The sequence below is a fragment of the Artibeus jamaicensis genome, unplaced genomic scaffold (assembly GCF_021234435.1).
Source record: "Artibeus jamaicensis isolate MK-2021 breed Jamaican fruit bat unplaced genomic scaffold, CSHL_Jam_final scaffold_1964, whole genome shotgun sequence".
Lineage (NCBI taxonomy): Eukaryota > Metazoa > Chordata > Mammalia > Chiroptera > Phyllostomidae > Artibeus > Artibeus jamaicensis.
The window spans coordinates 22,560,701-22,577,995 of NW_026522030.1; the positions used below are offsets into that span (position 1 = coordinate 22,560,701).

Below are 17,295 nucleotides of genomic sequence, written 5' to 3' on the forward strand. Positions count from 1 at the left end.
ATTTTGGCACTAGGGACCAGTTTCATGGAAGACAATTTTTCCACAGACTCAAGGGTGGGAGATGGTTTCTGGATGATTTAAGCTCATTACATTTAAACTTAACTCCTGCTGTGCAGCCTGGTTTCTAACAGACCTGGATTGGTATTGGTCTGCAGCCTGAATGTTGGGGACCTCTGGTTTAGAGAACTCTTAATATACTGTTTATCAGATTTTTAACATAGTGCCACTTTTGCTTTATCATTCATTCTTTCTGTATTTTCATATCTGTATATACACATACATGCATTATTTGTTCTGAGCCATTTGAGTTTATTGAATACATGTTTTTATGTATTTAATAAGAGCAAGAATGTTCTTGCCTTGGCTGGGTGGCTCAGTTGGTTGGTGTGTTGTCCTGTCCACCAAAAGGTTACGGATTTGATCTCAGTCAGGGCATATACCTAGGTGGTAGGTTCATTCCCCAGTCAGGGTGAGTACAGGAGGCAACTGATCAGCGTTTCTTTTTCATGTTGATGTTTCTCGTTCTCTCTCCACCCCCCACCACCTGCCTTTCTTCTCTAAAATCAGTGAAACATATCCTCGGGTGAGGATTAAAAAAAGAAGAATGTTCTTTATACAGACACAGTTGCACCATTAAATTTTGTAAGTTTAGCATTTCTGTAATGTTATCTATGGTTCATATTCTGTTTGTGGTGAAGTTGTTACTTATTTCAATAATGACAATTACTTTACTAATGTTCTTTGTAGTGCGTTTCCCCCTTGCATTATAGAATCATCACATACCCCATTCGTTTGACATCTCTTTAAACTCCATTAATCTGGAACAGTTTTTAGCCTTTCCTAACCTTCCATAGTATTGGCAATTTTGAAGACATGTAGGGGAGTTAATGTATAGAATGTTCTTCCATTTTAGTTTGGCTCATGTTCCCTCATGATTACATTCAGGTTAGTGTGATTGGACTTGCACATGACTGACCTGAGTGTTTCTCCGAGTGCCACTTGTGGAGTCATATGGTACCTGTGGGCTCCTCACTGAGGATGGTGATTTTGCTCTCCCAGGCCAGGTTTTGCCCATTTCCTCTCATTTACTATTACTGTGTTTCGTCTAGCAACTAGAAAGCAATCTTTGTGGAAAACTTTGAAACCATGTGCAGATAGCCTTCTTATAAAACTTTCCCCGTTAAGATCAGCACTCATTATTTTTTCTGAACTAATTTTTACTCTGTTGGTTGCATAATAAAGATGTCTAGCTCTTCTTAGTCTTTTATCATTGCCATATCAGTAAGCATATTTTTGAAAGTTTATCCTTATTCTAGTACCCCTCTATGGGCTGCTGTTGGGTTAACCTTTCTGCTGTGTACACCTGTCAGGACCTGATCCTGACTCCCCCCACCTGAGCTGCTTTCAATCTCAGACATTGTAGGACACAGCACAGTGTCAAATAAAGTCTGCAAAGATGATAAATTATTTACTAAAATAAACTTCACCCTTACTAGTGATCTGAGAAATAAAAATGAAAGCTGAATAGAGAGCATTGATTAAACTGGGACTTTTTAAAGTTGGAAAAGTTTTTGAGGAAGCAGACTCTTTAAAACTAGTGGAGTATAAATAAATCTTTGCAGATGTTGTACAGAGTATTTTTGAGCAGATGGTATGAAATTCCTTCTAACATTTTTTAAGACATTTACTTTATATTTTTACATTTATTCTAAGAAACCTGTGTCTTCTGGAGGTAAATATTAATATATCATGGATGTATATGCAAATTAGGGGGGACTTCTGGTCAAGAAGGCGGCATAGGTAAATAATGCTTGCCTCCTTACACAGGCCCATCAAAATCACAACTAAAATATAGAACAGCCATCACTTAGAACCATCAGAAATCAGGTTGAATGGAAGTCTGACCACTATGGAATTAAAGAAACCACATCCATCCAGACTGGTAGGGAGGGTAGAGACATCAAACTGGCTGGTCCCACATTCTTGTGTGGTGGATAAAACTCAGGAGGGATGTGTCGCAAGTGGAGTCCCAGCCCCATACATGGCCAAGCCCAGGGTTCCTGTGCCAGGAAGATAAGTTCCCATAACTTCTGGCTACAAAAAAACAGCGGGGATTAAGTCAATGGAAGAAACTTGTAGAGTCCCAAGCAGTTTCCCTTAAAGAACCCATACATGAACTTCCTCATACTCAATACCCCTGCACACTTGATCCTCCACAGAAGGTAGAGGTTGGTGGTCAGTGGTCACAGCCAGTCCTTGCAGCTGACTGGCCTGGGGAAATCCCTCCCATTGATCTGCCAGCAGCAATCAAGTCTTAACTACAAGAGGAGGTGTACTCAGACCACATGAAGGGTGTACCTCAAGTACCCAGCTTACATGATAGGGGAGGCTGTGCCAATGGACACTATAGTACACCTACTACATTAGGCCATGCTACCAAGACAGGGAGTCATAGCAGCTCTACCTAATACATAGAAACAAACACAGGGAGGTTGCCAGAATGAGGAGACAAAGAAACATGGCCCAGGTGAAAGAATAGATCAAACTCCTGAAAAAGAACTAAGCAAAATGGAGATAAACAATCTATTAGATGTAGAGTTCAAAACACTGTTTATGAGGATGCTTAAAGAAGTTAGTAACTCAATAGCATAAAAAAATCAAGTCAGAAACGAAGTCTACACTAATTGAAATAAAGAACAATTTACAGGGAAACAATACGGTGAATGAAGCCAAGAATCGAATGATTTGGAATTAAGAAAGTAAAAATGACCAATCAGAACAAGAAGAAGAAAAAAGTATCAAAAAAAAAAAGGATAGTGTAAAGGAGCCTCTGGGACAACTTGAAGTGTTCCAACATTTGCATCATAGGGGTGCCAGAAGAAGAAAAGAAGAAACAAGTGATTGGAAATCTATTTGAAAAAATAATGAAAGAAACATACCAAATTTGGTGAAGGAAATAGACATGCAAGTCCAGGAAGCACAAAGAGTCCCAAACAATATGAATGCAAAAAAGCCTACTCTAAGACACATCATAATTAACATGCCAAAATTTAATGATAAAGAGAAAATCTTAAAAGCAACAGAGAAAGGAAGTTAGTTACTGACAGGGGAGTTCCCATAAGAATGTCAGCTGATTTCTCAAAAGAAACTTTGCAATCTAGAAGAGATGGCAAGAAATATTCAAGTCATGAAAAGCAGAGACCTACAGCCAAGATTACTCTACCCAGCAAGGATACATTTAGAATTGAAGGCAGATAAAGAGCTTCCCAGACAAGAAAAAACTAAAGGAGTTCGTCATCACCAAACCATTATTATATAAAATGTTAAAGGGACTTACTTAAGACAATGAAGATCAAAACTATGAACAATAAAATAGAAATAAACACATCTATCAATAATTAAATCTAAAAAAGAAAGTAAGCAATCAAGAACAAAGACATAATCATGCATAGGGACAGCATTTTGTTGGTTTCTAGATGAACAAGGGGTGTCAGGGAATAGGTGAATCATGGTGAGGGGATTAAGGAATACATATAGTTACTGAATAGCCATGGGGAGTAAAGTATGGTATAGGAAATAGAGTAGCCAAAGAACTTATATGCATGACCCGTGTATATAAACAATGATGTGTGGATCACCTGAAGAAGTGGGGTGTGCTGGGTAGAGGGTGAAAAATTGGGACAACTGTAATAATCAAAATGTATTTTAAAAAACAAATTAGATGTAAGTTGGGTCTCTATAGTGTTTATAGTATATAATGTATATATACTATACTACGCATCCATATATTGTGGATGTACATGTAAATTGGGTTTAAATTCAATCTTTATGGTGTTTAGATAGTAATGAAAAATTTGTAAGTCGGCAAAATGCAGGACCTCTCTAGTGGATTGTTGGGTAACCAATAAACATGGTCTAGATACAGTAAATTGCGTGTGTGTGTGTTGTGTGTATGTGTGTTTCCCCACAAAGTAATCTGTTTAGTATTGTTTTTTATATCAGAAAAATGCATGATGTCTGTTCAGAAGGTATCCAGCCATTTAATGTGAAAAAATAGAGAAATGTATTGAAAAAGATTCAAGATACAAGAAACATTGTACATACGACAATGACATCTCAGTCCACTTCAAATCACTGTATTTTCCAGACTATAAGACGGCCCCCTCTTGCCCCACCCCCCACTCCCCCTGCCATTTGGGAGGAATAATGGTTGTTAATGCTGCTGTTGAATTCTGTTTACAATGTTTCACATTGGTGACATATTATGTTATTAAATATTTTACCACATTTTTGGCTTCAAAAATTTTTTTACTATTCTAAAACCTAGGTGCGTCTAATGGTCCAAAAATATGGTAGTCACCTTGGGACTTCACACAGTTCTCCCAATTGCCATTAGCTTCCCTGTCGTATTTTTGTGAACCTCAAGGACAGTGTGAGATCTCTTCCCTTTCAAATGTTATTTTACTTTTCGGAAAAGCCAGAAATTGGCGGGGTGCCAATTCTGGACTCTTAACGGGGCAGAATCACCTGGGTGATTTGATGTCTCGCCACAAACTGCACAAGACATGATGCCTGAATGGGTGCGTTGTTGTGATGAAGCTGTCAGTCACCAGTTGTTCAAAGCTGTGGCCTTCTGAATCCTGAAAATAGTTTCCATGGAGGAATGTTAGGCTGAATGCAAAATTCGATGCAGTTTCATTGCTTTATTTGCTCAGTCATTTTGAATGTGCTGACTACAAAGTATACAAACTCACTCAGTGGCATCTACTGCACCCACTGGCTAGTACAGTGAAGTTGTCACTGTTCACACATGCACATTCCAGTCCACTTTCCTGGGGTTCAGGTTACATCGATGTCACAAATTGTTTTTGTTATGTTAAGAATGGCTGGACCTTTTTGGACAGACCTCATATATGTACATGCCAAATAAATAGTTTTGATACTAGATGGTTGTATGTCACTGTAATTTTCTTGTGGAGTATGTGGCATTTTTTTAATTCATGGAAATTTAGTTGTGGAAACTGATGAGTATTACTGTGCTTGGAATGGAGCAAGGCTGAATGGAGTAACATTTTTTTATTTTGACTTGAGACTCAGAGAGTGGAAGATACTGTTATTAGGGAAATGGCTAAAAATTAATCACGTAGGCTTTCAGCACCAGGGGCATCAGTAGTTTACTTTCATTCATAGAAGATGGCCTTTGTCAGTACCCAAATGTATAATGAGGAAGGGTCATTTTTCCAGAGCTCATCTTGTCCTTTGATTTTTCCTTTTTCAGTTATTTCATGCGTTTGGTCCTTTTGGCTGCAGCACTTCGGTTGGTTATGGGTCAGGGAAATGATTATCTAAAGTGCAGGTAGGTGTAGTGAGAGTATATGTAAGGTCCTTATATACACTGAATAGCACTGAGGTAAAATTGATTGTATGTCTGGATACTGAGTTTCTGAACAGACATTTTTTGATTTTAGTGGTGTAGCACTGTAGCAGTTCAACTGAGGTCACAGCAGGCAGGCATAGGTTTGGGATAAAGGAATTGGCAATTAGATTGGAGGGAAAAACAGGCCAGAGATAGTTGGGTCTCTTAAAATCAACCACCCACATGGACTAGAGATTTTTTGAAATGTATATATATTTAAAGCGGAGAAAAAAAGTTGTTCATTATTAGCTGTTGTGGGTATCATTCCGTAATTTGAACTGTTTAACTTTTTGAACATGTATCTTGGGAGTTAGAATAGATTTTAGCTAACAAGGTTAACTTTTGAAAAACAATAAACTGTATTGCAGTAATTTTAGATTTATCACAAAGTTGCACACAGAACAGAGAATTCCTGTATTCCCCTCATCTAGTTTCCCTGTTGTCATAATCATGACACCGTTGTCAAAACTAAGAAACCAAAGGAGTGTATTACGATCAACTCATTGCATAAAAGAGTAACTTTTTTTATACCTAATTTATTATTGTTCAAAATACTACAGAACAAAATGTCAAAAATTGAGTATTTTTTTTTAATCCTCACCTGCAGACATGCTTATTGTTTTTTTTTACAGAAAGTGGAAGGGAGGGAGGGAAACATTGATGCAAGAGAGAAACATCGATCTGGTCATGTCTTGACTAGGTACCAAATCTACAACCTAGGTAATACGTGCACTAACTAGGAATCAAACTGGAGAACAGTTTCTGAAGACATGACTAATTTTGTGTTTGAAAGTTTCTTTTTAAAAATTTTTGTTAAAACCATTTTTATTGTGATTAAAAAGTAACTTTAAAAATAAATTTTATCTATATATTATGGTCTTTTCAGAACTGATTATGATATCTTTTTAGAGTTGATGGTGGGGCTTTTTTGCTTTTCGGACAAGGCTGGTTCAGAGCCTGAATCTTGACAGTTGTTTTGACTGTTTTCTTCCACTTTCTCTTGTCCTGATTATTCCTGTCTCCCCAGGGGAAGGAAAATTCAAATGAGTCAGTGAAGATAAACAAGAACTTTAGGTCATTTGGCCAAACAAATAGGACCTTTACATTATTTAATTTAATACTAATTTACTTTATAGGTAGAGGTTCTATATGTTTGAGAAATCTTAATTTGGAATCCTTTTGTTTTTTTTTAGTTAATCATTATTTCTATTGTAGTGCTGGAGTGCTTGAGAGCTTTTATCTGTTTGCATCAGATTTTGGCATTAACTTATATTTGATACTCAAATCTTAAACAATTGCTTATATTTGACACTCAAATCTTTTTTTTTTTTTTTAAGATTTTATTTATTTATCTTTAGAGGGGAAGGAAAGGAGAGAGGGAGAGAAACATCAATGTATGGTTGCCTTTCGCGTGTCCCCTGCTGGGAACTGGCCTGCGGGGAACCGGCCTGCAACCCAGGCATGTGCCCTGACTGGGAATCGAACCTCGATTGTCTGGTTCGCAGGCCCGCGCTCAGTCCACTGAGCACACCAGCCAGGGCTTGATACTCAAATCTTAAACAATTGTTTTTACTTTCTAGGCAACAGCTGAACAGATGCGCCTTGCTCAAGTGATCTTTGATAAAAATGATTCAGAATTTGAAGCTAAAGTTAAACAGGTATGTTTCTGGCAGAGGAGGTTATCATTTTTGTAATCTATTTTTATTATGTTTTTAAAATATAATTCTAGAGATTTTAATTTTAAAGTATGCTGCTTGCTTGATCTCAACCAATTGTATTTTGAAGTTGTGATTAAATACCTATATTGGTGGCTAGGATGAAGGAATTGAATATGTTCATCCTCTTGACAGTAGAATCTTTGATATACTACTGTTAAATGTAACGATCAGCTCGTTTTTTGTGAAAGCACTTCGACATCTATACCTGTATGTAGAAAGTATATTTAGTTTTTGGTAAATTCTCAGAAAATTTTGTTTGATGTTAAAGAAGAACTAAATTACCCTTTCAAATGTTTTGGTGATTCCATACATGTTGGAAAAGTGTAAAGGTAAATTTCAGGGTGATGTCTGCATTTAGAACTTTAATGAGAGGACATTTTGATAACATAATCTTAATTTCATGTATACTTTTTTTCTGATAAGACTTCCTTTTCCCTTCAAGATTTTAGAAACCAAGCCCTTATAAATCTTAACTCAGTCCAGACCTTGGTAGAGATCGACCAATAGTTGTTCTTTGGCGTGAACACTGCGTAGGGAACTCTTCATAGCTCTTCACTGAGTAAACTCTTTGTTCTTACTTAGAGTTTCTGTCATCAGACTGGTGATAATATATATTTTTCAAGGTTTTAATCATTTATTTTTAGAGAGAGGGCAAGGGAGGGAGAAAGAAAGGGAGAGAAACATTGACTGGTTGCTTCTTGAACGCCCCTAACTGGGGACCTGGCTTGCATTCCAGGCATGTGCCCTGACTGGGAATTGAACTGGCCACCTTTCAGTTTGCAGGCTGGCATTCAATTCACTGAGCCATACCAGCCAGGACTAATGATGATATTTTTGAAAGGAGACAAAAAGGATTTATTAAAAATTGTAGAGCTTATTCTTTGGAATGAGATTTATGTACAGTTTGTGACATACATACTATATATTATATTGCATTTTATCTAAATATAGCAAATACAAAAGAAAGAACCTTGGTCCAGGAGTTTAGGGTTCTAAGTGCTGATTTTAGTTCTGTCTCTTACCCAATCACTGGAGGGATTTTGATACTTATTGTTCATTTTAACAGTTGCATATGACATACTGGGTTAGGCCAGATCATTGATAAAAGTCTGACATTACTAGTAGATACCCAGAGATCGAAGGACTGGAAAGCTCTAAGGGTGTGTAGCACTTTTGCTGTGTAATACAGGGAGAAGATGAGAGAGACACAATGGTGCAGTGCGAAGAGCTGTGTTTTATGAGATCAGGAGACCTGGATTCCAGATGGGCTTTGCCCTTAATTAGTTTTTTGACTATACAGAAATCACTTCAAATGTTGGGGTCAAACTACTTTGAACTGCAGCTAGTACATAATAGTTAAACATAGTTAACACACAACAATCATACTTTTGTTAACTGTTAATGGAGAAACCTGTATTGTGTTTAATCTTTTTGTTCCTCGTGATGAAAATGTTAAATAGCTTAATCTGTATTGTTAAAGAGAATGCACCAAGGGGATTTGTTTGATTACTTCGAACATAGCACCCTGTGGAATCTGCTTCAGAACATACTATGTCTAGGAGTGAGGTTTGTGATAGCCTCAGAATTCTTTGTGAGACCTCAGGTGTTAACAACTTTTTACATGTGTTATAATCTGAGTAGTAAAAGTTTTTGTGGGGAACTTTGTCCCTGTGCAGAACAGCTGGACTGGATGTTCTATTAATGGTGGTCACATACACCTGGTCTTGGGAAACATGGAGGAAGTCCCACTTAATATTTGTGTAGTTTAGAATTTTGGGAATCCAGACCGTGAATCTAAGTTTGAGTAGTCAGTAGCTGATTCAGAATATTCCAAGGATGTCGTTATATGCATATGTGTGTGCTGCTGATTAATCTGATACTGGTCAGCTTGGAGGAGGGTTGATTTGTAGTTCAACTCTGCCAATATTGGTGAAAAGACATGGGGTGGCCACAATAAACCAAAAAAATGGAGAAAAAAAAACAGATAAAAGCTCAGAGTGTGAAAGAAACTATCTTCATGTGGAAGGATTAAATAACTTCTGTCTTTGTGTAGAAGAATCTTAAAATTAATAATCAAGTGTTGTTTTGGAGGTCTTTCTAACCATTTTTTAATACTTTTAACAGCTTATGGAAGTGACAGGAAAAAATCAGGATGAGTGTATAGTGGCCCTACATGACTGTAACGGAGACGTGAACAAGGCTATCAATACATTGCTGGAAGGGAATTCAGACACGGTAAGACTATTAAGTAATATTACTTAAGTAAGTAAGTAAGTAATATTAATTTGCAGTGCTAAGATTCGTTTCTAGTTCCATATTGCATTTTAAATTTCACGTTACATGGGGATGGGGGTAGGGGATCATGGGTGCCATTCCATATTTGTTTTAAGATCCAGAAAGAACACTAACCTAAAATGACTGTTTTTGTTATATATGGTTTTTTCATGAAGTCATAGAATCTGAAAATTCAAAAGAGAACTTGGTCATCTACTCCAGCCTTACACCGTTTCCAAAATTCTCTGGGCCTGTGGACATTTTCACCACCTGAAAAAAACTTCTCTTGGCTCCACTGCTCATGTTTCTTCATCTCAGTTGTCACCTCTAACTACTCTGTATATCTCTAGACTAACAAACAGAAAACCAGGATTTGCTGGTATTATCTATTTGCTTATGTGTGAATATTCTAGAGACACATTTTCACGACAGTTTGACATATATAAAAGGGGGAAAGTTTTTTTTGTTTGTTTTGTTTTTAGCTTAGTAAAGTTTGAAGAAATGTGTAGGCACACTAGATCTCATCTCTTAATTTAGTAAGGATGCAGCTAAAGACACACGAGGCGGTTGTCAGCCCTAATCTTTTGATTTCTACATGGAGATTGCAGAGTATTTCATTTGTATTTTTAAATTGAGGATTAAAACAAATAATGATTTAACTAAAAAAGGGTATAGAGATGACCACAAAAAGCAGTGCCTTCCTTGTTGGTGTTCAGGCTTAATCAGGTTCTTTTAGGGTTAAAATTGTACTAGAGTCAGGCTGTATAAAAATGAACTGCCATGATAAGTTCAAATGTAGACTGAGTACATTTTTATTCAATTCAAAACAAGGAGAACAAATTTTCTTATTAAATAATTAGATACTTGGGAAAATATTTGTAGTATCTGTAGGTAAAATTCCATGCCAGATAATACTGGTCCACTTGATAAACTACCAAATATGTCTGTTTGTTGGGAAAATATATCATGTGAAGTGATGGAATAAAATTTTGAATAGCTTTTGTTAGCTGAGAGTCTTGTATTTACTGGGTTTTATAAAATATGGGGAATGTGTTTGCCTCATTACTAATGAATTTGGTGTAGAATGGCTCTGTTGTTATTTTCAAAATGAACTGAAGGGCTTAATTTCCCTCTTTATTAAAAAAAACACGGACAAATGAAATATTTCCAAATTATTTTTCAAAAAAATATATATATTTTAAAAAGATTTTCTTTATTTATCTTTAGAGGGGAAGGGAAGGAGAGAGGGAGAGAAACATCAGTGTATGGTTGCCTTTCATGCGTCCCCTGCTGGGAACTGGCCTGCAACCCAGGCATGTGCCCTGACTGGGAATTGAACCGCGATTGTCTGGTTCGCAGGCCTTCGCTCAATCCACTGAGCTACACCAGCCAGGGCCTAAAATATATTTTATTGATTATGCCATTACAGTTGTCCCATTTCCCCCTCTTCAGTCCCCTCCACCCTGCACACCCCTCCCCCACCATGGCCCCCCCCTTTAGTTTATGACCATGTGTCATAAGTTTTTTAGATTCTATATTTCCCATACTATTCTTGCCCTCCCTCCTATCTATTTTCTCCCCACCATCTATGCTGCTTATTTTCTGTACCTTCTTCCCCTTCTCCTTCTCCCACTCCCCTGTTGCTAACCCTCCATGGGATCTTCATTTCTATGGTTCACTCTTGATCTACCTGTCCTCTTAGTTTGCTTTTGTTTTAGGTGTGGTTGTTAATAACTGTAAATTTGCTGTCCTTTCACTATTCATATTTTTTATCTTCTTTTTCTTAGGTAAGTCCCTTTAACATTTCATATAATAAGGGCTTGGTGATGATGAACTCCTTGAATTTGACCTTATCTGAGAAGCACTTTATCTGTCCTTCCATTCTAAATGAAGGCTTTGCTGGATAGAGCAATCTTGGATGTAGGTCTTTGGATTTCATGACTTAGAATACTTCTTTCCAGCCCCTTCTTGCCTGTAAGGTCTCCTTTGAGAAATCCGCTGACAATCTGATGGGAACTCCTTTGTAGGTGACTGTCCCCTTATCTCTTGCTGCTTCTAGGATTCTCTCTTTCATTTTAATCTTGGCTAATATAATGATGATGTGCCTTGGTGTGTTCCTTCTTGGGTCCAACTTCTTTGGGACTCTCTGAGCTTCCTGGATTTCCTGGAAGTCTATTTCCTTTGCCAGATTGAGGAGTTCTCCTGTATTATTAGTTCAAATAAGTTTTCCACTTGTTGCTGTTCCTCTTCCCCTTCTGGTACCCCTATAATTCGAATGTTGGAACGTTTAAAGATGTCCTGGAGGTTCCTAAGCCTCTCCTCTTTTTTTTAAATTCTTGTTTCTTCATTCTTTTGTGTTTGGTCGTTTTTTCTTCCTTCTGGTCCACTCTCTTGATTTGAGTCCCAGTTTCCTTTACATCACTATTGGTTGCCTTCTTTTCATTTCTCTTCATTTCAATTAGTTTAGCCTTCTTATGTTCCTCTAATTTGTGACTAAAATCAACCAGTTCTGTGAGCATCCTGATCACCAGTGTTTTGAACTGTGCATCTGATAGGTTGGCTGTCTCTTGGTCACTTAGAAATATTGGCTCTGGGGCTTTGAGCTGTTCTTGAGCCATAATGTTTTGGTCTGTTCATGCCTGTTATGTATGAGGGGTGGAGCCTTAGGTGTTCACCAGGGTGGGGTGACCCAGTTGCTGGATTGTGATGCTGTATGTGGAGGCGGAGTCAGAGAGGGGCAGTGGTGGTTGTTCCTCTCTCGAATTTTGGTCCCCTCTTCTGCTTCCCCGAAAGCAAATTGAGCCCTTCTGGTGCTGGTTCCTAGGTGTGTGGGCTTGTGCACCCTCCAGGATCCTGTGGGTCTCTCTAACAAACTCTCTGGGAGCCTGGGAGCCTCTCCTGGCACCTGGAACCCCGAAAGTTTTTCCGATTGGTGCTTTTAGGCTTTAGTTCCCGGTGCTGGGGCCCTGGTTTATGCAGTCTGTCTCACTGCTTGTTTTTTTGCCTGGTTTACCTGTGTGTGGATGTGTGACTATGGTCAGCCAGCCACCTTGCGCCCCCACTGGGTCCGCCCGTTGCCACCCCACACCTGGGATCTGCCAACTGCCTCCTGCATTCCTGATTCGGTCACTTTTTCCTGCACGACCCTACTCTGCCAGCTGCTGATTCCGCTCCTCTTACCAGTCTGGATATGAATGGTCCGTTGTTGTCAGACTTGCATACAGTTCAGTTTTCTGTGTTTTGATTGCGTTTTTGATACTGAAACTTCGTTGTCTTTAAATTTGGTTGTGTGAGGAGGCACAGTGTTTCCACCTATGCCTCCATCTTGGCCAGAAGTCCCAATTTCTAAATTATTAATTGGGGGGCATAGTTTCTCTTTTTCTGGTCAAGGCAGGATGGGATACTCCTTTCTGTTTCCTTTACCTCCAGCAGATTTCATTCTTCATGTGGTAGTCAGGTGAAGTTTTAAGTCTCAAAAGCCGAGTTCTCTCTTTGTGATTTATTGAGTTTTAACTTCTCATTGGGACTGAACCCAAAGAAAGTGGCTCTGGCTAAATGTTAAATGAATAACATTTCTTTTGTTAGTTTTTTAAAAAAAATATTTATTTACTTTTGGAGAGAGGGGATGGGAGGGAGAAAGTGTTAGAAACTTAAGTGTGAGAGATACATCAATCTCTTGTCTTTCATTTGCCCCCAGTTGGGGACCTGGCCTGCAACCCAGGCATATGCTCAGACTGGGAATTGAACTGGCAACCCCTTGTTTGCAGGCTGGTGCTCAGTCCAGTGAGTCACATCAGCCAGGACTCTTCTTAACTCTTGAACCTAGAAATCACACAGTGGTAGCCAGATGAGGCTTGTTTTCTTCAAAGATTAAAAAATAGTAAATTAGTGCTTAAATCTAGGCACATAAAATGTATGCTTGATTGGAGTTAAGAGGATTTGGGGGAAATGCAGTAGCATAAGGAAAGTCTTTGAGAGACCCTGTTTTGTTTACGATTATTCTGTGGTACAGCTTTTCTTTCGTATTACTTGCATATCTGTTACTTGGTTGGTTGTCTACAACATGGCAACCAGCAGCAAATCTTGTCCTGTTGGCTTTTACTTTGTGCCAAGGTCTTCTGGAACATAATTATTACTTTGCAACATAAACATCAAGTGGAATTCTATGATATTTTTAAAGATGAGTTTGTCTTTCTCATGTGTAGTTGCTGTCACAAAGGAAAACATTGAATATGATCATAAGTACTAAAGTTTCTGTTTCATCACAGTGCTACTTGTTTGAGTGACAAAATACTTCTGAAGTGTCAGTCCCTTGCATTAATGTATTTTTTTGTTGTTGTTAATTTAATACAAACAACACATGTCGTTTCTGGCAATTATGAAGGGGCAGGAAAATGATTTTGAATGATCTGGCCTGGAAAGCTGTTTTTCTAATTACTAAATGTGTTGTTTGGGAGAACCATTGCTATTAGAGTTTCTTCTGTCCTCCTATTGTACAAGTAGCCTAGTGCAGATGACAAAGATTGACAGTTCTGTTGAAAATCTGTAATTGTTTCACTTTGAAAGCCTGTGCGCATGCTTGTACAAATGTGCAATATTTTAGCATTTACTGTGGTGTAAAACCAGTTGCCCTATAAAGGTTCCTTTCCTACTTTCCCTACAAAGTTCTTGTTAGGTTATGCAGAATCCAGAAACCAAGATTTGCTTCAGGGTATCCTTTGCTGAATGAAATGGAGTATGATGCTTTTCTCTTTCAGATGTTTTACGTAGAAAGTCTGTCCCTTTATAATGATTGAGTCTGGCAGTGTATAGATATTTTAAATTGTACATATATGTACCTTTTGCCAACTCTACTGTGTTTTAATACTCTAGGACCTCTTTGTTATCCTAAGACAACAAGATTCTATCCTACATAGTTGTCTTGTTTATTTATATTAGTGAACATAATTGAGTTTATATACTGGAATTTTTTGCTGGAATAAATAAACTTTATTGCTTTTTTTAAAATTAAAACAATGCAGAGAGATAAAAGGTTAAATCCAATTAAACATACTTACTAAAATAACTACTTCTAACTTTCTTTAATATGTACACAGGCTTTTATTTGAACTAAAAAATGTAATTCTATTTTATATATTATTTGCTGAAAGCTTGCATCACTTACATCATGGATCTCTTTCTTTGTACACCTGGATAACTCTAAAATGGCTATGTACAATTTCCTATATGGATATTCTAGAGTAGATAGTTTCTTAGCAAGATATTTGGGGAATTCCTGTCCCCTCCCTTCTTTCATTCTGCTCATTATTGTCTGTACACAATTATCAGATTATTTCCTCTGAATAAAGGCTTAGACATAGAATTTCTGGGTCAAAGGCTGAGAACTAATTGAAATTTGGATACCATTGGGAGGTAGACTTCCAAGAAGGTTTGAAAAGATGCATATTTAACTAGGACTAAAATACCTGATTATTCTGCTCTAACTATTGGGTGTTGATTTTTTAAATCTTTATCAAACTTTATAGGTGTGGAAATTAATTTGTTTTGATTTGTATATCTTAACATCCCATTATTTTATATGTAACTAAATATATGAGTTCATCATAGGGTTATAGATATCAAAAATTTTTCATTTAAAAATATTTTAAATCTAGCTCCCATTGTTATAGAAAGAATTCCACTATATTTCTAATTTTAGTTAAATTTCTAGTGCTTATGTTTATTTGGATATACATTGTTAGTAATTTTCTTCAGGTTTTTTTAATGCCTAAAATAGTTGTGTAAGTTAGATTATGGGAAAGTAAATGGAAGCAAATTGTCTGGTTTTGCAATTGCTCAGTAACACACTGTGATTGAAATCTTAATACTTACATTCACAAGAATACAGTTACATTGATAAGAACATAGTGTCTCATTTTTTTCTTAGCAATTTTTAAAGTGGGTTTACAGTTCATATGGATGATAATATAATAATTAATAAATAATACTACAAGAATAAACTCTGTTTTGTATTTTCACAACTGTAAATCTACTTTTGTTTCTCCAACCTGTATTTGGTATGATTTGGTTTGGTATCACTATTCCAGAGAAGTGGGGAAGAAGAGGTTATAGAAATAATTTGACTTCATTAGAACAGGTTTTTGAGTTTTCAATTTTGGGTACTTAACTTTAACCCCAAATTTTATTTACTTACTGTTAAAATTTTTTGATGGTCACTTTGGATAACTGAATAGGGAAAGTTGTATGTCTGAGATTTTAGGGCATCATACTGTGTGACTTTATAATCTTTAAGCATCTATGTTTTTAATAGGTTTAAATCCTACTACTGAGTGGCATAGAGTGGGAACTTGGGGAAATCACATTTACTTTATTCTCATCATCATAGGAAAAGTCTTTCTGGTAGGACAACATGTACTTATATTGTCAACTCAACTAGTCACTGTCATCTTTTGTGCTCTGTATAGCAAAGAAACTTAGCAAGAGGTTTGCCTTATTTATCATCGGAAAGTAGAAATATGTGAAAAGAATTAAAATGGTAGGCAAGCAAGCTGCAAGACATGAGTAATTAGGTTTGGAAGATATAACTGCACACACTCTTCATCATTGTACACACTTTGAGTAGCAACTCTGAATACCAACTCTTATCTTTGGTAGACTTCATGGGAGACTGTAGGGGGGAAGAAGAAGAATTTTGGAAAAGAAAGTTCAGAAAACAAAGAGAATAGAGAGAAGAGGAGTGAAAGAGAAGTGAGTCGTGGGCGTGGAAACAGCAACCGCAAAGGAAGAGGTGGCAGCCGTGGGAGAGAATGTAAGTATGGACCTTCCTCCTCAACTCTTTATGACGAAAATTTTTGTACACGTTGAAACTCTGAAAGAGTAGGTCAACAAATGCCCACAAGTGCACTTCCTCAATGTATCATTTGTTATTACACTTGACACTTGGATTCTAATGAACTCAGTTAACTTAGTAACTGATGCAGTTTCATATCAGTGCTAACCTGGGCTGTAGGTAGGTAGTCATGTGTATTAAGACTGCCTGCTGTTGTGACTAAAGCGCATCCTCCAATTTTAAAAGAGGATTTTCACTGACTGATAGATGAAGCTGTGTATTCTTTCCCACTTGTGGATACTCATGGTATGGGCAAAGGTTAAATTAAGTGGAAAGTTGTTGAATAGGGAAGGTTTTCTTTGTGCTTAACATTCAACTCAGGTTTTGGCATCATTAACTGAAAGCAACAACCTGCTGTATAGACATACCAAAGTATCTAAATTGTGAATAAATAAAATGTAAATATTTAACATGTCACCTTGGAGACTTTCTAGGTTATTCCACAGATATTTATTGTGTACCTAGTATGTAATCAGTACTCTTACAGGCATACAGCAATGAATAATATAGAAATCTTTGTCCCCTTAAAACTTACCTTTTAATGGAGGTAGAATGAGATGTAACAATAAGATCGAAAAGTAACATTTTGGCACTTCCGCCAAGATGGAGGCGTAGGTGGAAGCACTGCGCCTTCTTGCACAACCAAGTTTAAAAACAACAAAGTTTTAGAACAACAAAGTTTTAGCAACAAAAGCACGCCCAAACCTGTAAGAGGGGCAGAGCCAGCAGCAGAACGGGGTTGGGCAGGAAACATCCACTGGACTGACCAGGGCGCACAACCCAGAGGTGCCAGCAGCTGTAGGCGGATCTCAGGTGTGGAGTACCGTGTGGACCCACTGAGGGCACAAGGTGGTGGACTCACTGAGGGCTGACGACAGTCACACATTCGAGTGTAGATAAACTGGTGAAGGAGCAAAGCAGTGAGACAGACCGTGCAGGCCCCAGTGTCGGAAAGTGGCAAAGGGGACCACCATTTTCCCTCTCTGACCCCGCCCTCA

The 17,295-nt window shown here is 37.6% G+C and overlaps 1 protein-coding gene across 3 annotated transcripts in view; it reads left to right on the top strand.

Annotated features, from left to right (window-relative positions):
• The window catches only part of UBAP2 (ubiquitin associated protein 2), a 137,741-nt gene that overhangs the window by 42,576 nt on the left and 77,870 nt on the right, over positions 1-17,295 (top strand). For all 3 annotated transcript variants that reach the window (XM_037151589.2, XM_053656165.1, XM_053656166.1), the window contains exons 3-5: positions 6,997-7,074; positions 9,259-9,369; positions 16,063-16,216. In XM_037151589.2, coding sequence (XP_037007484.2) covers positions 6,997-7,074; positions 9,259-9,369; positions 16,063-16,216 — 343 coding nt within the window. The remainder of the gene's footprint in view (positions 1-6,996; positions 7,075-9,258; positions 9,370-16,062; positions 16,217-17,295) is intronic.